The 25,705-nt window shown below is 43.7% G+C and overlaps 1 protein-coding gene across 1 annotated transcript; it reads left to right on the top strand.

Annotated features, from left to right (window-relative positions):
• ppp3r1b (protein phosphatase 3 (formerly 2B), regulatory s1ubunit B, alpha isoform, b) lies at nucleotides 1-25,571 on the top strand. Its single transcript, XM_018751044.2, has 6 exons — nucleotides 1-204; nucleotides 13,021-13,060; nucleotides 21,763-21,939; nucleotides 22,381-22,440; nucleotides 22,606-22,790; nucleotides 23,381-25,571. Exons 1-6 carry the CDS (start codon nucleotides 202-204, stop codon nucleotides 23,426-23,428), a joined length of 513 nt encoding a protein of 170 aa, XP_018606560.1. The 5' UTR covers nucleotides 1-201; the 3' UTR covers nucleotides 23,429-25,571.
• The last annotated feature ends 134 nt before the right edge of the window (nucleotides 25,572-25,705 follow it).

Genomic DNA, 25,705 nt, shown 5'->3' on the forward strand with positions numbered 1-25,705 from the left:
TACAACGGCAGTGGCAGCGGCAGAGCCTCCTCCGCTCCTTTTCCCCTCCCGCGGGTCTGCGCGAGCCACTGCAGTGAACCCGTCATCGGCGGCGAGCGCGAGAGCGGAGCCGACGAGACAAACACATATATAGATCGCACTCCCTTTTCATTCGATACACATTTTTTTTTAAACTCCGTCTGAAGACTTCCAGCCGACGCAATGGTAAGATGCGAGCCGTGCCGTTCGTGCGCGTGCGGCGACATGCACGGTTTGTTTGAGTGTGCGCGCGGATAGGCTCGTGCTGCTCGAAGCGCATTTCACGCACAGCAGCAGGCCATTGAGTAAGGCTGCAGCTTGACTCTTAAGTACCGAGTTGACATTTTTACTGTAAACCTGGCTTACAAGCAGACGTTCTTGAAGTTGAACAGAATCTGCAGCAGACGTGGAATACGTCAAAAACACGTTGTTAGTTTTTTTTTTTTTTTTCCCCAGTTTAATTTACAGTTACTGAGGCAGGCGACTGCTGCTGCACATGATACAATTTGCTGCTGGGACCTGGGTTACCTCTAATAATGGCGCGAGCTACTGGCTCGCTGGCGGCGGCGCGCGGGAGGGAGAGAAGCGCTCGTTACGCCAGCTCGCGCCCACCCAGCCCCCGATATCGCCCCGCGGTTAGCCAGTTAGCACACTAGCTAGTAGAGTAACAGATATTAACATACATATTGTTTGTAGACAAGTTATTGCGACTGCCGTGCCATTTGGAGAGGAATCCATTCAATTTCAAGCAACTCGGTCGTGGCTGTCCTGGGGTAACTGAGTGTTTACGTGGCTCTTTTAAGGCTTAAGCTAGAGAAGTGGCCAGCTTCGCCATGGGCAACAATGATTATTTCAAAAAACATGTTTGTTTAGTCTCTAGAGTCGTCTGAACCCTTGCGCTAAGTAAATAAAGCGCATTTCCTTGTTGTCGTACATGAGCCCAATTGAAGGGGCCATGTTCCGTAGTAAGCTAGGCGGTTCCCGTTCGGCGAGGAGAGACTCGGACTGTGTTTTAGTCCCTCGCTCGGCAGTATTTCCGTCGTCGGCGTCAGGCTGCTCGCGGCCATCATCGTGTTCATCCACCATCATCTGCTCCTCATGATGTTGCGCCCGACATTTTTCTTCCCTCCACGCTCATTTTGTGACTTTTTTTTTTTTTTTTTTTTTTTTTCCCCCCCCCTCACAACTGGTAACGCTCAAGGTTATTTAAATATTATAGTGCTGCTAGAAAGAGAGAGGCTCAAGCCATTTGGGCTTCGGCGCTGTGAGAGGTACTGGGTGTCGAACACGTAGGGCTGCGGCGGAGTTCTTGCGCTCAGCGCGAATGGTGCCTTTCTCCGTGTCAGCGTTGCGCGCCGAGCGCTGCTGCGGCTCGCCTGCGATTCGGCCTAAATGACAGCGCGCCTCCCGAAAACAGTGGCCTTTCCTGAAACGGCGTGCACGTCTTCTCCATCCCAGCAAACCTAAGTGCAATTGGAGAACATGGTATAGAGTGCAGTATGTCATGTAGGTGCTTTTTTAAAGGGGTACAGTCGGTGAAACTAGCGCAGCTCCACTACTAGTTGTGTTATTGTTGAGGCCTGTTGGGCTCTATAGGTTAGGGTTAGGGTGGTCAACATGACCATGTGGTCCACAAGTTGTGTGTTGAGCTCCCCAGCCTGTTGTACTACTGTGAATCAAGCAGGTATGTACCCTGAGTTACTGCGGTAATGGCCTTTTCGTGCACATGGATAAATGGGTCAATTGTTGAAGTTGTCTGGCATTTTGCATTGCCTTTGGCAAAGCTGTCTGCTAAAAATGCTTTTTCAAAAAAATAAGAATTTTGCCACTACAGTTGAAAGGATCCTTGGTGGCTTTGAAGGGGGGGAGTGGTGGTTTGTGCTTCCTGGCATGTGCTTTATTGTGTACGGATAGGTCTACTGTGTCCTGAGGAGCAGCTCGTAGTGTTTCAGCTTGGAAGATTTGGCAGGAGTGGGGAGAAAGACATGGAAAAACCTGCAGAGTAACAGTGGACAGAACCATCTTCTCCTGGTCCAGTGATAACAGTGCCAAATGGTCGATGAAACTGGAGCAATGCTAGCAGTGGTCCGGCATGTGGTGTGTGGTGATACTTTTGTCTTTGCTTCTTGTCTTTGCCTTCCCTTTGCTTCCACAGAACTATCGGAGCTTAGGTCAGTAGCCCTCAGTGCTATCCTTACAAGCACATGGGCGGTAGGCTGTTTTCTTAATCTATGCTTTCCCTCCACTTGATTTAACTAATTAGCTAATCTTTTGAAGGACTCAAGGCAACGAATCGGTTAAATCAGGTGGTGGCGTCTAGGGCTGGACCAAAGACATGCAGGAAATGTCTTTGGTCCAGCCCCAGAGTCCAAAAGAACTGTGAGGATGACCGGCTTATCGCATTATGCAGGGAATCAGGTTTTTCCTTCCACAAGCACTGTCCTCCAAGCTCAGTTGACCACCCGTAGGTTTCAGCATGGAAGAATTTTTCTCTTTTAAGGTTTTTTCCTCCTACTGTTGTTCTGTGGTGTTATCTGACGACTTCTGGAACTTTGTGTAAAGATTCTTTTGAAGCAGTTGGTCATGGCAGTGTGAAATTTGTGTGATCAGTCTAGCGCCTGAACTGGGATTTGTGTTACAGTGTAATTCAGATTTCATACAGAATCCTTGTGCATGCTAGAAACAACTTGGTGTTTAAACTCAGTAGATACTTGCTAAAAACATCTATACGTGTATTTTTCATCTCTCAGGACATTTCCTCATCCGAGGACACACCATGCTCTCTGCTACAGAAATTAGGGGACACGTTGTTTCTGGTCTACATTTCTAGCCACATTCCAAAATATCAATAAAGAATAGTTGGTTTAAATTTTGAGATCTAACCTCTGACAAATCAGTGTGAACTTCAGCAAATCCTTGAAAGAACAGTGCCTTTTGGACAGCTCAGATGTTCCACATGATGTTAACGCTCTGCAGTCTGCACACGCTGGCCTGCCAGTCTGTTGGCTGACATTTGGTTGCTTTGTTTATGCTCACTCCATGTAGTCAGTGGTTTTCTTCAGTGACTATTAATCACATGATTGGAATTGATTTGGCTAAATGTAGGACTCCTTGGCCCTTTGAAATCCACAGTACAAACTGTAATTGTACCCTACCTTAATCTAACAAAGGTGTCTGCTGAAATGTTCTCTTAAATCCAGGCAGTCTGACACCACCTTCCTCTCTCTGCACTGCCTTTCTTGTTCAGTTTCTGGCCAGCTGCTGTTTCAGATGGAACATGCATGAATATTTATATATTGTGTTGTGAATGGTGCTATAATTTGTCCTTTTTAGCTACTGATTTGCAGTCTTGCAGTGCATTAAGTTAAAACTAGGTGCATATTATAACAAGTGGTTTTGTTACTTAAGGCAAACTTTAAATCAGTTTAAGTTTTAAATATATTTTAAAAAATTTGCAAATCTACAAATTAAAACCATTAATTATTTAGTATAGTAAATATTCTGACATGCCATTTGGCTTTTCCTTCTTGAAATATCTAAGGTTTCTCATAGTATTATTGGCAACAGGCAAATAGTTAGCCTTGACACCTAAACTAGACCTGTACATTTCCTTAATAAAATGACATTGCACACAGATAGGGCTATAGGATCATACCTTTGGAATATTATAACCTTTCTACCTTAACCATTTCCTCTGTGTATGAGGATGTAGTTGTAATTTCCCAGTGTGCTGTTTCTTCCTGCATGTTGCTGTGACCCAGTACTGCTCATAAGTCTGACTTTTTCAAAACGGTTCTATTTTTTTTGGAAAAGAAAAAAAAAAAAATCTGGACATCACCACGGGGCAGTCCTTTTTGTAATTACACACATTTGTCCGCCATCTCTGTGTAATTCCCTTGGTTCTTGAGTCATGATGGCGTGTACTTCATTTATGCAGTGTTGTGTGTCACGTGGATTCTACCCTCCCTCTTGTCATAACCATTGTGCTTCGGCACAGCATAGAGCAGGCCTGTGGATAAGCTGCATCTGATTTTTCAGAGGAAAGTTGAAGAAATTCTGTATTTTTAGTAATTTACTTTGTCCACTATTTAACATGCTGTTGTGCCTACAGTGTAAAATCACAAGGTTTTGTACAATGCTAAACATTCTACTAGTTTGTATTTAAACTTAATATTTTGCATTTAGAATGGCGGAAAGCTTTGCATCATATTTGTTAATTTCTTCAGATGTCTAAATGCCAAGTTTAACTGTAAGGCTTTTTTATTCAGTCCCATGGATACTATATGCATTGCAATAGTTTGTCAACCTTGGGTGCTGGGGCTTATGCAGTGTGTTATTACTGTTTCAATCTGTTTTGAAGGTGATGACTTGTTGTAAAGGCAACAAGGGACAGATGTAACCAGGTAATTGCTTCTCCATTTCTTGTAACTTCATCCTAGAGCTCAACAAACTCAGATATTGTAAATTGATAAAATATTGTCTAACACTTTATTAACCCTGTACCACAGTTTTACTGAAGCTATTTTTCAGCTGAGCCTTTGCTTCTGCAGTTCCTGTTCAGCACCCACATAGCCTGACATTCAGGAATAAAAAAGGTGCAAAAGTGACATTCACAATGTAACTAAGCAGACACAACCAATAGTGTTTTCCAGTAGCAGATGAGTTGAGCTTGCAGGGGGTCAGAATAAGGCAACAGTAAGGTAAGACACAAAGGCACAGCTATACTGTACTTCTCAGTGCTCTGAAGAGTATCTTGTGTCTATGTAAAAGCTGGGAAAGAGCAGGTATGCAGGTAACTTAGTCGTACACGTGAGAGTTTGAGTGTTTGTGGAGAATGTTTACACTGACATAACTAGTTTGACTGTTATGGTCTTATGGCTCCAAATGTTAGAGAATTGTTTTGGGGGGAGATGCAGTCAATAAATCCTTTTTAGGACGTAAAGTGAATGTTCATACCTTAATACTTAAGCATTCTCAGTGTATTGTTAAGGAAGCATGCTAGCTAGTTCATGCATGACTTTGCAGATGAACTGAATTTGAGATGGTTGAACAGGGTTCATGAAGCACAGTGCTGGCCCTTTAAATGGTGGGCTGTGGTTTCTGGCCTGGCTGCTTGCTGCCTGATTCCGCCCAGGAATCTAGGGCTCCAGCCTCCATGAGCATTACACTCAAGGGATTGAATTGCAGCAAGGTTTTAATTGAAGGATTAATTACTGCTCAGACATGAGTTGGCGCATTGCAGATGGCTGAAGTCAAGGCCTACATTAGGAAGAAAAAACATTAAACATGACTGTCACTGGATGAAAAAACTGCATGCTACACATGCTGCACAAAATACACTATATTTTACCCATACATAGAAAAAAACTAGCCATCTATTTTCGCTCCTGTTTACAGCCTAATTTCCTTTCCTTAGACCTCATTGTAGCTGTATCAAATGACCCAAACAAATTGTTCCTGATACACAATAATTGCTCCTCAGATCTCTTTATTTTAGATATTTTTCAAATATTGTGTTTAATTTAAAAGGTGGGGGAGGTTTCTATCATTCCTCCAAAGGTCTACAGCATGAATTTACACTACTCTCCCTGGGGCCTGACACTGATTGCTAGTGAAAGCAGCGTTATGTTCAAGTTTTGTAAATGTAAGGTTATTTAAGGGCACAGTATACTTTTGCACTGTTTCTGGATTGATAAGCAGATGCATTGCTGTAGTTCTTATGAATTCACAATGGTCAGTTTTGCCTCCAAGATTAGCAGCAGGTGCTGAATGAGCAAAGTTGATTTATATCCAATAAAGCTCTTGTTTTACTTTAAAAGTTTTTAAACATCTGCACTAATTTTTCAAGACCTGTGGGAGGGATGATGGCCACAGAGACTGCAGGTTGTACAATTCATAAATCAGATGGGATCTGTAATGGACACCACAGGTAAAGGCCTCATCTAAGGCTATTGACTCTCAATGTTTCTGTGGTTATATACCAGGTTCTTTTGTTTGAGAATGGACACTGAAATTGCAGTGGTGACTAGAGAAAGGTTCAAGAGAGGTCTTCAGTGAAGTTATGTCATTGATTCAGCCACTACTCTGGCATTGTACTTGCTTATTTGTGTATCTTATAATATTTAAAAAAAAATTGGTGGGAGGGTATCGGGATTTGTCTATCCTGTGTTTTATGCACCTACTCGATTGATGAACCTCGGTGCAGCAAGCGGTAGGTAATGAACTAGGTTTGCTTGAGACTTTCATGTCTGCAGCTATGTCTCCTTCTCAATGTAATGCATAAATTGTGCTTTTGCTGAGATGTAAGTCACTTTGGACAAAAGCGTCTGCTAAATGAATAAATGTAAATGGTTCATAGTTTAGGTGGTGAGTGGATAATTTGTGCTGGTCCACTGAAAATAAAACTATATTCCTAAGGGTTAGATCTGTATAAAATGTTGGCTTGACTCATACAGTTGAAACATAATTCAGAAGGCAAAATGCCACTTACCATGTTATAAAATCAGCTGCCCACTATCTCCATGAGAGGCACGACTGGTGATGTTATAGGCGTAGGGTGTGTTAACCTTTTTACAGTTAGAATAGCTGTAGTCAATAAAATTGTAACTAACCTTAAGACTGACTGGCTTCTAAAAGGATCCATTTAAAATATTTTAACTGTTTAAACTTGGACAGTTCAAATAGTGTGCCTAAATTAAAGTATAATTTTAGTGTTGCATTTGAATACCGAAAGAGAACGTATAATTTGTCAAGCTGAATTTTTAAAAAATTATTCTCAATTTGAAGTGCAAGAATTTTGAGCATTTGCTAGTTGCGAAATGATCTGACCTTATCTTGAAGCAGTTATCTTAAACCCTCAATCGCATTCACTTAAATGATCTCTCAAGCCTTATGGCCCTGCATTTTTGCTGTTCTTTTTCAGCTTTCTGTTTTAAGTACCATTTGATTCTTTTCAGTATACACCTTTGTGCAGTTTGTTTCAGAAAGGCAAAATAGATGGAAAAAGTAATGATCTCATTGGTAGTAGTGCTGTGATCAGTCTTAATCCTGTAAACGCTTAAAATTAATGCTCCAAAAATATACATGATCAGCTCAGAAATAATTGGGTTAGGTAAGCAAACTGGACAGTGACATTTATTTATTTCTGATGAACAACAAAGCAAAGTCACAGCAACGTGCACAAACAGTGTACTGAAAAGTTGCAAGTACATACAGATATGCAGTATAATACAGTACAGTGACCAACGTTGAGTATTAGGCAGGGGTGATCAGTTAGCCCTTCCTAAGTAGCTCCAAAAGAGTCACTAGACATTCTAGGATTCATTTAAATAACCACGCGGTTCAAATGCGACCTTTTCTCATGAAACAAAAAATTAGACATTTGTCATCCCTATAATGTGTTTGTAGACCACAGCAATAAAATACTTTTCCTTGCCAGGAGTGATCTGCCTACATTCTATAACTTCATCAAAAGACAAATTTAGGTTATTTAAGAGGAAAGTTGTTTGGCACTATTCAGACTTAGTTTTTTTTTTTTTCCTTTTTTTTTTTATTTTTTTATTTTAAATAGTTCAACACTGTTGCAATAGTTTGTATCCTATTATTTTCTCAGAATAAATATACCAAAGTGCCAGGAAAAGCTTTGTTTAAAACACAGTTGAGATGTCCTGAAAATATTCTACAGTGTGTTGGACTGGGATTATGTGAATGAGCTTGTAGTTTTTTTTTTTTTTTTTTTTTTCCCTCTTCCCCCCCCTGGGTGCTGAGGAAGGTGCAGATAGAGAACGTGATGAAGAAAGGTTTTCTATGCAGGTTGAGGTCATGTTTCGATGCCTCCCTCAATACATCTTAAGAACAGGTAAAAGTGCATGTTAAAACGGTATGAAATGCTGAGCTCTTTCTCCTGCATCTGACTGGTGTGATGAAACATTTTTCAGCTTTTGCTAGTCTGTAAACCAGTTATTTCTCAGATGGTTGAAACTGGTCACACTTTGATCTGCCACTAATATCTGTATCACCCCTGTAATCAACCATTCCCAAAGCCCAGTTGGTCTAAGTGTAGAAGGGTGATCTGGGTTAAAGGCAACAGGAGACCATAATGATAATCCCATTGAGATCCCCAGGTGTCTCATAATGTCTCTCCAGGCTACAAGTGTTCAAATAATTTATGCAGCCCAATAATATCATACTTGGTGAAGAAGCCCTGCTTGTAGAGTTTGGTAAATTCTGGGTCTTGTTTCAGGTTAATCTATGAATGTATACAATTAAAAAGGAAGCAGGGGAAATTGCTTTATATATTCCAGAAATCATTCTAATATGATTTATTCTCCTAGATGATATGGAGAGACCTATGTTGTGAAATCTTATTACTTTTCTGATTAGTTGTACATAGTTGGCAGTTAACAAGTGATAGGATCGAGGATAACTAAAATTCCTTGATAGTTAATACCAGTGCCTATTGGTTGAAAGGGGTTGTACTGTTTAAATTTGGGAATATTTGTGTTGCCAGGCATTTGGAGAGATAAACTTCCAGGTTATAAAATTAATCATAATAGGCAATAACTTTTATGTTTTTCTCATACAAGGATGCATTGTCATAAAGGACAATGCAAGGGATTTTTTTTTGGGGGGGGGTGGGGATAGGAGGGAGAAATTGCTAGAAATGCACTCCATTTCTTCCTTGTTTCACTGGCTTCTAATATCTGTGATAAGGATTATCTTCTGGAAGTTGTGTGAGTCATTGGATTAATGAGCGCACACTGCTGAAAGGCAATGTTAGAGCATGTCTTGGTTGGATGTTTGAACCTTAACACTGCTCTTTTCTCCTCAAAATACATATAAACCCCACAAATGACATTTTGTGCTGCTCATTTTTTTCCAAGCCTCCTGTTGTGATTGCAGTCGAGATGCTTGACAACCACGTGTTGAAAACCATAATAGTGTTTGTTTCTGGATTTTACTGCATTTGTAGCTCTTCATGTCCCCTTTATCTCTGGTTTCATTATACTTGATTTGACTGAAGTTGCAACCCAAAAAATTAATTTTCGGTTTTCCTTTTTTGATTCACTGAAAATTTAATTGGAGACCACTATCACAGTATTACCTTCTTATACTGATGAGTGCTGTGCAGTATGCAGAAATGGCAAAGGAACAAAATTGTTCAATTGTACAGAATCCACATTATCAGCTATGCATTTGTACCATGAAACCATCCGTGTTCTGGAATGCGTACTGACACACACGTCTTCGCTCTTCCCTTCTATTTTCTATCTGCTTCATGAACCTTCACTGTTTATAAAAAAAAAAAAAAAAGCTCTATCAGTTCTCTGTACAGTACAGCTATTTGTGCAGTATATGCTGGCAAGATCGTGGTATTGAACTAAATGTACTTTGATAATCATATGCCTGCTTCTATTTTTCTGTCTAATGCAGTGACCTTTTGCTATATGCCACTTTTTTTCTGGGGGGGGGGGCGGGTGTTGGTTAAATGAATAAATATAAAGATAGGTAATGTTCAAGACTCTTTACATTCATTAACTTAGGTGACACTTTTCTCTAAAGCGACTTCGTTATTTACCCTGGTCCATTTCACTGGAGCAAGTTAGGGTGAGTTAGGTGGGATTTGAACTGGTGACCTTTGGGTCCAAAGGCAGCAGCTCTAACCACTACACTCCCAGCTGCCCCTTTAGTTGAGAAGGGCAAAATTCAGTCCCCTGACTGGATGTAAAACTAGTGCAGATCCCTCTCTTCTCTCTCCATGCAACGTTTTGGTCACATCGTAGCAGGTAAAGGCCTGTAAATGTGCTCAGTTTACACACTGTGTGTGCTGTAGCTGCTCAGTAGCTATTTTTTGAGAGGATCACAGTTCTCTGTTTTAAAGTATGATTTTGTGTTCCATCAGATCATGCAATGTCTTTGGCTGTGTGTGAAGCTTTCTAATGTTTTTGATTTGTGTAATAAAGGATTGGCATATTCTTTTGGCAGGTTATATATTAAAAATGCCTCGGTCCTTTGTGGCAATACAGAAATCCTTGAAGCCGTTGGGTGTATGTTTGCTTTGTTCTTGATCCTAGGAGCAATTATGCAACGCGAGCCCATTTCTGCGAATAAGCCACTGTTTATTTGGCATCGGCAGCCAGTGACAGCGATGCTCCGATGGACTGAGCGTCTCAGTTTTAAAGTGGAACAAAGTCACTACACATCCTAGTGGAGCTACAAAAGGCCTTTATTGAAGGAGTCTGGAGTCCTCGGAAGTGCTGCGTTTGGGTACGGATGGCTTAGGCTTTTAAGGGGGGGCGATGAAGCCTTGGACGCACGTTTAGGTTTTCTTTGCCTTAAAACGAGAGATGTTTACATCTAGTGTCATCTATGTAGAATATTTTTTGCTTCCAGTTCTAATTGTTATGCATCTTACCAACCATCTGTTTTGCATATCTACATGTTGGTTTGCTGCGAGGTGTCTAAAATTACTCAACATTCACTCTTGCATTAAATCAGTATGTTTTTATATGTGTGTGTGCGCATCTCCCTTAAAATATTAAAGATTCTTTGACTCCATTTAAGTTTTGCTTGATTTGGCTGATTATACCTTTATGTAATTCATGTCCTTTTTACTTATTGGTGCTTCCTGTGTACTTTTATCAGAGTGTACATGTTGCCCAATTATTTTGAATTAGCTGGAGAAAACACGAACTCTTCAGGTCACTTTATTCAGCGTCCGCATTTGACAGAGGTGCTTTGAACTGAATGTGCATGAGGTGTGCCAGACTTATTGCTTTTAAAACATACAGTTTTCCCCAGTTTCAAATTATACAGTTTTCTCGTTGTTCTGGAACGTAGTATTCGGACCTGGTGGGGGACCAGGCGTGTAAAGATACCGAGGGAACTGTTTGCGCCGCAAACCCTTGCAGCTCACGTGCTTCTGTCACAACTAATGTCTCGAGTGTCGGGTTTGAGATGTTCGGATGGGCTGCTGTCGACCAAGTTCCAGTTTGGAATGCTGAACAAGATCCTGCATGTAAGCGTTCAGGTTCTCGGTCGGTGCGGCGACAAGCAGTCGTGGAATAGCAGGCAGCCTTAGTAATTCCTCGCATCTTCCCGTATGTTCCTATTAGGGGTACTAATAATGGTCGTAACGGGCAACTATGTAATTGTGACGAAACGGTGCACCTTAGAAGCTCCTTTCACTGTTAAGCTTGTAAAAGCACTTATTTATAAGACACACGCACATATATACAATGAGTGTTCGAAAGGTGTGCACTTGGCGCATTCTTGTTTCCGGTACCCGAGGTAACGCACCTTTTTCGTAGTTAGCAGGTATGATCGGTGGTGCTCCTTGGGGTATTTCTTCTTAGTATAGCTTTGAGAATGAACATCTGCCCCAGATAATGTGATATTCAGTGTAATGTGTAAAACGCTGCAGGGTGGAAGGGTGGGGGAGGGGGGTTGCTTTTCTGCTTGGCATCTCATAGAATTTCAGTGCGTTCCCAGCTACGTGTTCCTCGCTGCGCCGTTCTGTTACGGCATTCGGAACCACTAAATCACTTGTGCAACCGCTTCTGAGGATTAAGCCTCTTTATAGCGAGGAAGGTAGTGGAAGAGCCACATCCCTTCGCAGTGAGACAGGATCCTGAAGGATAGGGCACTAGGGCACATTGGGGGCAGGGCACCAGTCCATCAAAAGGAATCTACAGTTCTTCACTCGCATGAACATGCTCCAAGCAGGCTAGAGTCACCGATTCACCTGAAACGTGTGTTTGGACTGTGGGAGGAAACCTGAGCACCTGGACAAAACGGACACAAACGCAGGGAGGCAACTCATGCTCTGCACGGATTGAAAGGGAATTGAACGCGTGCCAGTTCCTCCGAGCCCATTTCCTGTATCAAATGATGTCTGCAGTGTGTGAGAGGGTTGAAGGAAGGTGATGCTGATGTGTGTGACCGGCATGCGCCTGCAGGTGCGTAGCAGTACTTGTACTGCAGTTGTTATGTTTTTCTTTTTTTTTTTTTTTTTTTCTTTTTTCTTCTCTCCTTCCTTTTTTTTGGCTGTTAGTATTGCTGATGGCCAGGGTTTGGTCTTGCGTTCCTGGCAGCTTCACTAAATGGCCTTGGCCTAATAGCGTTGTGGCTCAGAGCTACTTTTAGTTCGGGTGGGTGATTCCGCCCTGAGCGTAGCCGTGCCACAGCAGCGACCGAGGACTGCAGGGGAATATTTAGAAGCGGAGGGTACAGTATGTTACCCTCTGAAATGGAGGTTATTGTTCGGTTGCTTCACCTAGCTGACAGTTTTAGATTATAGTCTTGTACCTGCTCTTATAAGGAAGCCGGCTGCTCCTACCCTTTGCTGGGGTTCCGCCTATCATCTGTGTGTCAGAGCCACGAAAAAATACCATGATTCGGCACGCCTGCCAAGAGGAAGCCTAGGCTGACCCCTGAGCACCTACTTTGGTGGGGGCTGCTCTTCTGCTTCGCGTGGGACGGGTGGGTGCGGCGAGCCTGCTCTTCGGCATCTCGACGAAGCCCCGGCCTTCTCGTGTCTCCCTTGTTCCCTTTCGAGCTCGAGAGATGACAAAAACCACATTAGCAGCCTAATTTTTAATATAAACTCTAATCGGGGCGTTAATCCTTTATTTTTATGCGAAGTTGCTAGTGAAAGCCGGGTAGCTGTTGCATATTACGTTGGTTGAAATGGTTTTCGCCATCAGCGTACTCTACTGCGTTGTATATTTCCTGAAAAGTATAGTAAAGTTCTTTAATGCCTTTATAGTGATGGATATTGTTTCAATTTCTGTTAGATTGTAGGTGATTGCAGGTAAGATGCGTAATTGTAGCTGTACTGGAGGTTTACAGTAATGACCTCAACTTTGAAGCCACAGACTGATGTATATGTGATGTATAACTGATGAACTGTTTTATGTTCTCAATTTGTCAAAATTTGTTGTTCTGTAATTTCTTTGCTCGTTTGCCTAAAGCTAAACATGGCTCAATTTTTTCCTTCTACAGGGAAATGAAGCAAGTTACCCCATGGAAATGTGCTCGCACTGTAAGTATGTGGCCTGAGCCTTTCTCTTCTTTTGTTTATTCTTGATGCTGCTCATTGAGTTTTTTTTCTTTTATCACGATCACGTTTTTAATGTTCGTAACTGTATGCCTGTTAATCGCCGAAAGGTGGGGAGGGGACTTGCACGTGTACCGCACCGGTGAAGTTTGAGTACGCTTGTTGGTAACGGGTCCACCCCACGCATTCTGAACGAGCTCGAGTTTAATCGGAAAATGAGCCGACGCGTGCTCCCGGCTCGAACGTTTCTCAGAGGTCGGTCGGGACACTTGGGCGTGCGCCGCCTTGCTCGCGCTCTTCCGTGCGGTTCGAGCCGTACGCTCGCTGCCCGCGGGTACTCGCGCTTTTCAGCCGCTCCGCATAGGGCGACGGCGCTTCGTTTACAGCGGATTAATCGTTGTTAACCGGTGCATCAAGTTTGAGTTCTGCGAGCACGCTTTCCTGCCGAATTCTATCACCAGAGCTAGCAGTTCAAGAATACGCACTGGGGGGGGGGAGAATAAAATGCGTTTTGGTAAAACAAAAGCGGGGTTCGTTATGGACTGAAACGGTCTCCGCAATCCATAATTCAGCAAAAAGTTGTGTATTAAAAAAAAAAAGTCAGCAGAGGCTCCTATTGGCTTTGTCAGCCTTATCTTATCACGCAGCGCACCTGCAAATATTATAGTTACGATCGGCCAGCGCACACCATTGCTCAAAGCGCTGTTGAGTTTACGCATGCTTATTTAGCAAAGCAATACACGCCAAGTGCCGCGCCACGTGAGCGCTGTAAAATGGGCAGGGACGGCAGCGAGCGCACGTGCACGCGGGCATCCGCGTGACCCAGGGTCGCGCTGCTCTCTGCGGTAGGCCGGCGCGCGACGTGGACTTGGGCCGGCGTGTCGGGACGACGAGGGGATCGTCTTCTCTCCGCAGGCTAAAAACGCTCCCGTCGCATAAAGGTCACGCCTGGGCCTGCCGGAGGAACCTCGTGTATTTTTAGCAGGTGGAATGCCATTAACGGGCCTCTCGTCCTGCGCTCATCCCGAAGAAAGCAGGCGGCCGAACGAGCGCTTCGGGGTCAGACCGGGCTCGTCGTGGGATCCCCCCCCTTCCTGTCGGCGCCGGTCTGCCGAGTTCACCTCTGAAGAGCCGCGGTAATACCGGTGTCGGATGCGCAGGCTGGCGTTCTGCGCCTCGTAATGAGCTGTGAGGTTTTGAATCATCCTGAGGTATGGCTGGGGTTGGCATCTAGATTTATGATGCCACTTATCACGTGTGCTGTGCTGGAAGTGGAGGTACCTTCCTCCACCCCCCTCACCCTGCCGTTACAGTGGAGCAGGCCTTTGTTGCTAAGTTTTTAAAAAGGGGATTGTAAGGATGGAAGTGAACACTTGGTGTAGCTGATGCTTTCGGTCCAAAGAACCTCATAGTGTTTGACTCATTTACGCAACTGGGTTATCTTACTGAAGTAATTTAGGATAAGTACCTTATTTCAGGGTAATACAGCAGCAACAAGCAATGGAGTCTGAACCAGCAACCTTAAGTTTCATTCCGTCGCACGAAAGCCGTGTTTCGCTCCTTGATGATCGCCGTGATGTATTCCACTCATGTTGTTTACTGCTTTTTCTACCTTCTTCTGTACAATTCTGAAAGATTAAGTCCCATCATTTATCTGATGGGTCATTAATTGACTATGCCTGCTCTCCGGTGGGTCTGCGGTTCGAGCCCTGCTTGGGGTGCCGTGTGATGGACTGGCGTCCCGTCCTGGGTGTGTCCCCTCCCCCTCCGGCTTTGCGCCCTCTGTTGCCGGGTTAGGCTCCGATTTGCCGAGACCCCGCTTGGGACAAGCGGTTGTGTGTGCGCGTGTGTGAGAGAGAGAGACATAATTGAATTTTTTTTAATTATTATTATTATGAGGAAGGCAGGGAACTCACTAGTGGTGCAAGTGAAGTCAGTGGATTTATGTACTGCAGTTTACACTGGGTCCTCATGGTATGAACTTTGGAGTTAAGTGTTTATAGACATTTTTAGCATTTATTGTATTTTCCTCATGTCTGCTTCCAAAAAACAAAAACCTTTCTGTTGCGGAGAGGTCATGACCTGCGCTTCTGCATCTAGCTATTAGTTGGCAGTAAAATGCACCCAGACAGAGTAGGAATGCGGGACTGGATATATTCAGTTTGTTGCCACACTGTTCACAGCTGGCGTGGTGTGTTCTTCAGTGCTGGTCACCAGTAACAAGATTTAAAAAAAAAAAAAAAAAAAAGAGGGAAAAAAATTGCATCTTCTGTAAACATTTAAAAAAAAAAAAAAAAAAAAAAAAAAAGTCATTGCAGAGTCCCCCCCCCTTTTTTTTTTAAATTTTAAAGTAAACTTAATTTTACTCAGCTTTCAAGTGGGAGGGGTGCTAATGCAAGGTGTACCTGGCTTTGCAACCTCATGCTTCCAGGATAGTCTTTGGACCACCACAACTGTACCTAGGGCAAGGTTGGTTAAAAACGAAATGTATTATTCATTTTTTTTTTTAAATTTTTTATTTTAAAATGCATTATAGCTTTTTTGAGGTTTTTATAGACTCTAACCTGTGAATGAATTGAGACCTCTTTAAGCTTTTACAGATTGCAATACAATGGTAAAAGTGACTTGGATTTAGAAATGAAGTGTTACAAATACACTTCCGGCCCCATTTATTTTCACATGTTGAGATCAAGGGTTTTTTTATTATTATTATTATTATTATTTTGTTTACTACACAAAGCACTGCTCACAAAACTTCCAGTTCACTTACATCTACGCTAAAAAAAAATGCTAACAACTGTTCTCAACTAATCGTTTGCATAACCCGTCATTCGACTCGTTTCCGTTCGGAGCGAGTGTGTCGCGCGGCGCTGTCGTTCGGAGCAACTGCGGCGAGTCTTCGCCACCTGCCAGTCGAACGTTAAGGCTGCGTGTGATCTTGACCCCAAAGATGCTGCCTGTGGACTTCCCCAGAATATTTTGGGCCCTCCATCCCCCGCATCCCAGTGGACAGCTGTTCCATCCATCAAGGATGAGGGCAGCCTTAAATCGGCCTGCGCGTCCAAGGCTTGGCCAAGACTCCCGTCCCGTTTCCCCTTTCTTCACCAGCGTCCTTCTACTCGCACGTGAGGGGTGTCGCTGGGATCGTAGCTAGAGCAGCGGTAACCGGAGACTGTCGCTCGGTGCCGAGGTCTCTGCAGCCGAGCTCCGAAATGGCTGAAAACGGAGCTGCCCGGTTGCGTTCGGTTCGGGTCCTGATATGTGAAAGTCTGAGTGCGACGCCACCGGGAAGAACACATTTGCTGGTCGCCAGTTCCTCTGCTGTCGTACGTAACAAAAGTCACGTCCGGCAGGCCTAGAAGTGCTCTCTGACTGCGGTGATGGGCAGCTGGTAGTGTGGTGCTTAGAGCTGCTTCTTTAGAGCCGAATGTCACAGGTTTGATTTCCACCTCCAGCTGTAGTACCCTTGAGCAAGGTACTTAGATTTATTCAGTTAGATGCTTTTCTCCAAAGCGACTTACAGTGGATACTATGTAGTATTACGAACCCACACACCTTATTCACTGTGGTGACTTACACTGCTAGATACACTACTTACACTGGGTCACTCATCCATACATCAGTGGGACACACTCTCTCCCTCACGCATGGGTGAACCTGAGCAGCATGTCTTTGCACTGTGGGAGGAAACCAGAGCACCTGGAGGAAACCCACACAGGGAGAACATGCAAACTCCACACACACTGAGCAGGGATGGAACCCGCGTTCTCTCGCTCCACCCAGGCACTCTGAGACAGCAGCGCTACTCGCTGTGTCGCCAGTAAAAAAAATTACCCAGCTGTGTAAAGGGGTAAATAACTATATGTAGGTTCACACTGCAAGTTGCTTTGGAGCAAAGCATCGGCTAAATGAATAAATGTAACTGTCAAAGTGGGCTGGTGGTGGGCAGCTCCTGGGATGTGGGTCTGATGCCGGCTCAGCACGTGTGGAGTCTGTGTCCCTGTGTGTTCATCTTTTTTGAGCAAATTCATTGCTCTAAACTGACTATTTTGTGTGTGTGTGTGTGTGTGTGTGTGTGTGTGTGTGTGTGTGTGTGTGTGTGTGAGTGTGTGAGACGTTGCTCGATCGTGTGAATGATTGTGTGTCCAGCAGCGTCAGTCACCATGGACAGCGGTGTCTGCTGCGTGCTGGTTAATGTGTTAAATGAATAAGTGTAAATGAGGTTTCCTGCTTTACATTTTGGAGTCACTGAGTAAATTGCAGAAAACCAGCTGAGACACATGGAGACCCTCCCTGGTTGGCACACGGTTCACTGCTTCCTGCAGACACGACGTTCGCCGCTAGTTTCGATCAAGGTCGGCCAAGTGCGACGGTACCCCGCAAGTTTCGCCAGCGTGCGATGGCCCCAAAACTCAAGATGAGGGATGGAGCGGAAGCAGGCGGGCGCGGGGACCGTGAAACGGTTCGGCGGTCTGCGTTCCGTTGGGAAGCCCCGCTGCACGTTGCCGCGCCGCGGCAGCAGCCCGCGCAGCGGATCGTTGGAGCAAGCGGCACGACCCGGCCTCGCGTAGGCGGAGTACGTCTCCCGGGCACCGAACGAGAGGACGATGGTTCCGCGTGATGCTCTCAGCCGAAGCCCTTAATGTAAATGGCGATGCTCTGACTGCTCTTCCATACTGTACCTGGTATTCTACCACTCATATATACACTCACACACTTTGTTTTTCACTTTTATTCACTCCCATTAGCGTTTAAAGTCATCTGACTGCATTTTCAGGCAATCTTCCCATCTCTCTCCCTTTCCTTTTGCGGGATGTGAATTTTTAATGCCATTTGGATAGGACAGCAGTGCACATCGTAATTGTGCCAGCGGTGGTTAGAGTTGCTGTCTCGCAATAGACCCAGGCTTGAATCCGACTCCGTCGGTAGCTTGAAACGGTCGCGTTGGAGAAAAGCATCGGCCGTACGAATAAATATAATTTGGGACGGGTGTCTTCAGCTTTGTGCCTCCCGTGGCTATTTTTGTGTCCCTGTTGCCGTTCAGCTCGGGGTGCTCTTTCTGTTCCCTCCAAAAATAGCTGCTGTCAGTTAGCCGGGTTTCCTTGTTGCTAGGGGTTTCCCTGGGGGAGGGGCGTTCACAGAGCCGCGCGGGACGTCGGGCTTCTCTCAACTCCTGTATCGGTGCCGGTTTTTTTTTTTTATTTTTTTCCCCCTTTTATTTCCCTCAAGCCAGTGGAATTGCATTACAGGACGGGGGAGGAGGAGGAGGAGGAAAAAAAATACCGATTTCACGAATACACTTGCGTTTAGACCTCCTGCTTGAAGTGTGTGGGTGGGAAACCTGGGGTGGGGGACGGGGGTTGTTCATAAAGCTGAAGGCAGTCTTTCATGTGCCTACTGTCCCGAGCAGACTGGTGTGTGGCGGGGGGGGGGGGTCATTTCAATAGAAGATGAACGTTGCCGGCACAAACACCTCTTTCTTCGTGCCCTTCGGATGGATTCTCCCGTTCGCTAAAGCAGGCACGCGTTTTCGCAGCTGTGTAATAGCTTCCCAGGTGTTGCCGAGGGCATAAAGTATGAGAAGCGGGTTTTATGCAGCTACTCGTGTGATGAGCATTGGTTCATATGGTGGAAAGAAACAAACTGTATATAAGAATCGCACATCTGCAGCTGTGTCTCCCAATGTAATGAACACGTATTTTCTACGAGATGTGCGTCGCTTCGGAGAAAAGTGTCTCACAAATGAATACATGTAAATAAGTGCTTGATGTGCTGTAGAATCTTACACGGGGGGGCGTACACACACACACACACACACACACACACACCAGGTTTATGTCTGGAAACGTGTAAATGCGTAACCCCTTGAGCCTTGATGTTACTCATCCCAACCTGCATCTTAAACACATTGTGGGTGGGGTGGGGTGGGGTGGGGGCGTGTGCTCATCATCAAATCAGACTTTGGATGGAGGTGGTGGTGGTGGTGGTGACCTGCACGTCTCATGTTGTCGAAACGGGAAGTTAACTGGCTTAGCATAGTGGATAAAGCCACTGCCTTGAACTGGAAGGACCCAGTTGCAAATCTCACTTCCTGCTACAGGAATCAAGACACACACACAGAGGTATTTACCCTGAATTAATGCAGAAGAAATTACCCTGCTGAGTATAAGTGGCAGGTAAATGAATAACTGAATATCCTGCCATAGTATTTGTATGTAGAGGCATTTTCTGCGGTTTATACAGGTGTAAAGAGTGTGTTACATCACATGTGCTTATGTCATCATGTGTGGTGTGTGGGGTTTTTTTTTTTTTTAATTAAAAGCTCCTCTGGGGACTGTATGGGCAGTTATTTAAGGTGAGGACGAGGGCAGCGGAACGAACGGTAAGGAGTTTATCAACCGAAACCTTTTAGAGTTGAGCAGCGAGACTCGAGCGGCGATTTACCACCGGGATTCCGGCACCGAAGGCAAAGCGGCGTCCTGCTGCGGGCGCCGTTAGTTAAAATAAGCGACTGAAACAGTAGTGCTGTGTTTCTCGGTTACTCGCTTACGTGGAGCGAGCGTCCGGTGTAAGCGCCGAGTCCCGAGTTTGTGGGAAATTCGGCCTAAAAGAGCCGGTTTATTATTAACCTCCTTCCATACAATGAGGCCCTTGTGTATAGAGAGATTGGTGCAGCTCTATAAGTGCTTGTTGCCAGGAAACGGCGTTGGGTAAATTTGAAGTGTTCTTTAGCATCTTTACCGTAGAAGGCGCTGCCATCTCGCAGATCTGCTGTAATTGTGCTTTTTAATATTTCCAGTTATCCAGGTTGACCAAATGTACGTTTTATACGTATTTTATCGCGGATAAGTCTGTCTTCCGCGTCTGGTAGAGAATTATGCTTCTGATATGTGATGGGATGGGATGGTTTCATTCATTCTTGGATGCAGGTGCTAAACACGCATGAAGTACTGTGTTTTGAGGAGAATTGTGCGGACGTGTCCGCTGGTCAGGGGATGTGGTGGCGCAGCGGGTTTGGCTGGGTCCCGCGCTCTGGTGGGTCCGGGGTTCGAGTCCCGCTTGGGGTGCCTTGCGATGGACTGGCGTCCCGTCCCGGGTGTGTCCCCCTCCAGCCTTACGCCCTGTGTTGCCAGGTTAGGTTCTGGCTCTACCGTCCAACAGAAGGTCATTGACTTGGGCTGGAGCCCAACAAGCGTTTGTTTGCAGTCGTAGCCACTGTGGAGCAAACCTGCCCTCCACGGTGGTGTGTGTTCGTACAGGTTAAATTACGATGCGGAACACCTGGTGGTGGAACCTCGCTAGGAGTCGTGTAGAGTTTGTTTCGAAACACACGCCGGTACCTTGACCCAACATATCTTGCTGTACAACTTTTAATTAGCCTTTTACATAGCTGGGTGATTTTTACTGTATCTGTAAAAGGACTTTATATTTTATGACTTCAAGGCTGCTGCTTGATTGCTTAGAAATTACTGTATTTTTGTTAATTTGATTAAATGTTTTTATACACTAACATTTTTTCATTTTTGTGTTGAATTCAAAATGTTAAATAATGAACAGAAATGGAAAACATGAAATGAATAGAGAACATTAACAAGATTAAAAGGGGAGCACGATGGCACGGAAAGAAGGTTGGGCGATGCGAGAGGACACGGGTTTGATCCCGTGGTCAGTCTGCATGGAGTTTTGTGTTCTCCCTGTGTCAGAGTGTGTTTCCAGCAGGTGCTCTGGTTTCCTCCTACTGTTCAAAGACATGCAGTTCACGTCACTTGGTGACTCTCAGATGTCATTCGAAGTGCGTCTACGTGAGTGACCCAGTGTAAGTAGTGTATCTAGCAGTGTAAGTCTTTAGGTGCTCTGGTTTCCTCCCACACTCCAAAGACATGCTGTTCAGGTTCCCCCATAGTGTGTGTGTGACAGAGAGAGTGTGTTCCTCTGATGTATGGATGAGTGACCCAGTGTAAGTAGTGTATCTAGCAGTGTAAGTCACTGCGGTGAATAAGGTGTGTGGGCTGATGACACTACATAGAGTTCATTGTAAGTCATTTTGGAGAAAAGTCTCTGCTGAGTGAATAAATGTAGTTTTCCACGCCTCAGAGAAACGACCTTAAATTGCCATAAAGTTGTTAATTCTTGGTGCATTAAGTGGTCACCCCAGTAATGGTGACGTTTCAGGGTGATGTGGTGCTGAAGATGCCTTCCACAGGACCGGACGGCTTAGGCAGGAGGCCCAAGCAGAGATCCGAAGGGCCTCTCGCAACCACACGGCGTTGCTGTGTTAACAGTTTAAGATTACTAGATATGAGCCTTACCAATAAAGTGATTAGTGTTGCAGATGACGAACGGCTGAGGTCATGTGACTCCGAATGAGCTTAGAGTAGGTAACCGGGTGACGTGCTCTGCCGAGGCTCATCACCACTCTCATGCAGGAGGCAGCAGCTTTGGATGGCTATGGCCAGTATTCACAAGGAACAGGGTAAGCTTCAGTCCCGACGGGGCGACTCTTCTCTGGGCTAAATCGGCGGAAGTGCACGGCCAGCCATGCCCGTTCTCTCCCCTCGGCCCGCTCCGTCAGACGGTGTCGGCGAAGGTTGTAGGAAGCCGATGGCCATGAGGTGGACCTGCTCCTGACTCTACCTTCGGTCACGTTGAGTATCTCTGAATTCCTTTCTCTCTGTTCTTCATTCCAGTTGATGCTGAGGAGATTAAGAGGCTAGGAAAGAGATTTAAGAAACTCGACCTAGATAACTCTGGATCCCTGAGTGTAGAAGAGTTTATGTCCTTACCTGAGCTGCAACAGAACCCTCTAGTGCAACGAGTTATTGATATATTTGATACCGACGGAAATGGCGAAGTTGACTTCAAAGGTAAGATCGAGTTCTTTCATATATTTTTTTTTTTTTTTTTTTTTTTTTTTTTTTTTTTTTTAAGGCATCTAATGCTTCATTTCCTTCATGAAAGTAAATTCTTTAAACTGAATTATGTGTGACACTTATGATGTCTGTGAATTGGGACAGCTGGTCATAAATATTTTTCCCAGTCTGTTTTGCCAAGTGCTTTTTCCTGATAGACAACTGTACTTCAACATTTGCCCCCCCCCCCCCCTTTTTTTTTCTTTTTTGGAGTTTAGCCAGTTTCATATGCTTTTATTATGACTGAAGATGTCCTATTGAAGATTGTTATAGAATTAGGATCAATTAGAAATGCCTTATGTAATAGATAGATAGTAACTTGATCTGATTTATCAGTATTGTAACTGTCATGTTTTTTTTTTTTAAAAATTTCTTTATTTATTTATTCCCTATCAGAATTCATAGAGGGAGTCTCTCAGTTCAGCGTCAAAGGCGACAAGGAACAGAAACTGAGGTGTAAGTAGCGCAACGAATCAGTCATAGTCATGTTACAATCAGGTACAGTGGTGACAGAAGCTTCTAATGATCTTAAAATAAGGAAATGGTGATGATATGCAAAGTCTGGTCTGTTAACTGCATATTTGTTTGCATATCCACTGGGAAAACCTGCTGTCGCTCCAGTTGCCTTCCGGATCTATGACATGGACAAGGACGGCTACATCTCCAACGGGGAGCTGTTCCAGGTGCTGAAGATGATGGTGGGGAACAACCTTAAGGACACCCAGCTGCAGCAAATAGTCGACAAAACCATAATTAACGCAGACAAGGATGGTGATGGCAGAATATCCTTTGAAGAATTTTGTGCGGTGAGTTGAAGCGGAGACTCCAAACCTAGGATCAGTCGGGTGTTGTTGATGGTCACGCACACGGGGCTCCTGCTGGAATTTCGATTTCCTGTGGCAGGTGTTTTTAAATATTTACTTCATTGATCCTACTTATTTCTCATTTTACGTTTGTATACTAGGCACAGTGATTTGCACAGCTGGGTAAGTTTTACTCTATTGATTCAGTGTAAGTGCCTCGATCGGGGGTGCTGCAGCAGGAGCAGGACACCGAGCCTGGGTATTTTGATTGCAAGGCAGTAGCTTTAGCCACTGCGCCACCTGCTGCCCCAGACTGTACACAACTGTGTCAAGAAATGACTCCAGCAGTAATTCGAGATGGGTAACTGCTTTGAGGTTTTGAGGTGGAAAAGCTACTGTCTTGTCCTAATCTGTTCCCCTTGCATTGAAGTTGATGTGGGATGTTCATCTGCAGTGTAACACTGCATAAATTACTATGTGACTTTTAAATCTCAGCTGTTGTGGGCAGCATCAGGAGCGGCGGCACTTCTTTAACTGCTGGAAGTCGTCCTGTTGAATTTTTAATTACACTGTGTTTGCGGTGTCCTCCCCAGGTTGTAGGCGGCCTAGACATACACAAAAAGATGGTGGTGGATGTGTGACCAGCCCATGAGCTCCAACACTTTTGCTTTCTTCTCCATCTCTGAAGATCTGCTCAAGATGTCCAGCAATGCTCTCTGTGTATTTAAATGGAAGTATTTTTTTTTTTTTTTTTTTTTTCTTCTCTCTGTGAAGCCACTGTTTCCAACACAAGCCTCGTCAAGCCAACTTCAATGCGTTATTGAACTTTTGAATCTCTCAATAACTTGGTGTAGCACTTTAAAAAAAAGAGAAAATCTGAAGGACAGCTTTTCTTGAATGAGCATCTCAGTTTGGTGGAGGAAAGGAAGAGGGTTGCGTGTAATTCCCCCCCCCCCTTAATATTTATTTTGGTTTTTTTTTTTTTTTTTTTATTTTAAAAACAAGGAAGTGCATAGGGAAATTACGTAGTTAGTTGGGTGTAACTCAATATACTTGATTTAAGTATGTCGTAAAAAGTAGAGTAAAGTGCCAATCAGTACATATAAAAGAAATCTGAACGTATGACAACCATCGTTTTAACTTGGGGAGAAGTACTTTAGTTGGAAGAAAGAGAAGCGCTGCATGATCAATGCGCAATTCATTTCTAAGTGTGTAGAAGGTTTTTTTTGTTTTTCTCCTCCTCTCCTATTTGTCTTTGTAATATGAATTATGTAGTTTCAATTAGAATATTTTAGCTTCCAGTCACATAACACCAAAAGTTTTTTTTCTTAATTTTTTTGTAACAAGGGGAATTGTCTTATTTATACATGTTTATATATGCAGGGAGTTTAACCTGTTCTTGTCTTGCTTTCAAAATACAGTGGAAGTAGATGCTATTTTTTGTGCATACATACTTCAGGTTTACTTTAAAGGCAAGTCTCTGTGTTACCTGGTAACTTGGTGAGCATTTTGCATCCGTCAGATTATTCCCCTCCGTACAGTACATTTTCATTGCTCATGATGAATATTTCTATTAAAATCAGTTGGAACATTGATGTATTTTGTATTTTATTACCTTCGAAAAGGCAGTTCAAGTAAATGATTTTTGCTTTATTGTTAAATTACATACAATAAAATGCAAGGAGCTCTATATATAATAGTTAACCTTAATGTGAAAATAGGCAATTTCATTTACTTTATAGTGTTACATTAATCAACTGCTGGCAGAGTTAAAATGGTATTTTTTTGTTACCAGTATATGTATATTAGGGAAATGAGGGATACATTTTTTTTGAGCTTTTACAATTTTTAACAGGGAGAAAATTACTTAAGTGACGTGTATGCATCCTAGTAACTACAGTGCCCTATATTTTAATTTTTTTTTTGTACCCCATGTAGAAATTTATTCCTCTTTGGTGTAAGTTTTGTAAGAAGGCGCTGCGTGACTGTGTGATTTGAAAGTTAGCCGTTATCCCTCCACTTCCACTCGTACCACATTGTAGAAGAGACGCTCTTGACAAGTAGTTGTCAGGACTTGACAAAGAAAGATTTTATTGGGTTTTAAAGTGCCCTCGTCTAGTCAACGGATTGCTCACACAGGTGGGTTTTCCTTGTGCGGGGGTGCTAGGCCAGAGGCTTCCTCCTGTATGGGCTGTTCTTCAAACAAGTGCTGCACGACCATGGCTCTGTCTGTTCCAGAGGCCCGAGGCTTGATGTGCTTGCATGAGCTTTTTTCTTTTGCATGTTTTTATTTTTTTTTTTTTTTTTTTTTTTTTTTAAAGGTCCTCTTGTTTACATACAAATGGTAATACTGAATACAATGAGGTTGCCAAACTTTTGGTAAATGTTTAAATTATATACAAACCTCCACTACAAGTTACTTTTTAAAATCTTCTGGATCAGCGCATTGCTCAAACTCCAGCAAAGGTTCCAGTGTCAACTGCCATTATGCTCTATTTCAAGGGGAAACCATGTGTGAATTTTTTTTTTTTTGTACAGAAGTATTTGTTATAAACATGTAGTTCCAGCGCTCTATCTGTATAATGCATTGACAAAGCAGTAGTTTTAGTACAAATGTTCTCTCCCTTCAGAGGTTTTTTTTTTTTTGTGTGTGTGAGGGGGGGGTGGGATTCACAGGAGGTTGAGGACTGTTTTAGGTTTTACTTTTGTCTGCATGCTGCATCATATACTGTGGGAACTATTGGAATCTTCATACTGTATGAAAATAAAAATTTAAAATAACCAGAGTATTTGCTTTTTAAATATAGTTGGTAGCAATTAACTGGGATTGCAATGTTGACATTCCAAAGGTTTTAGATACTTCTCCAAAGCAACTTCATGTTAAGCTCTATATGATTTACCTCTCTACAGCTGTGTAA

The sequence above is a fragment of the Scleropages formosus genome, chromosome 16, assembly GCF_900964775.1.
Source record: "Scleropages formosus chromosome 16, fSclFor1.1, whole genome shotgun sequence".
Lineage (NCBI taxonomy): Eukaryota > Metazoa > Chordata > Actinopteri > Osteoglossiformes > Osteoglossidae > Scleropages > Scleropages formosus.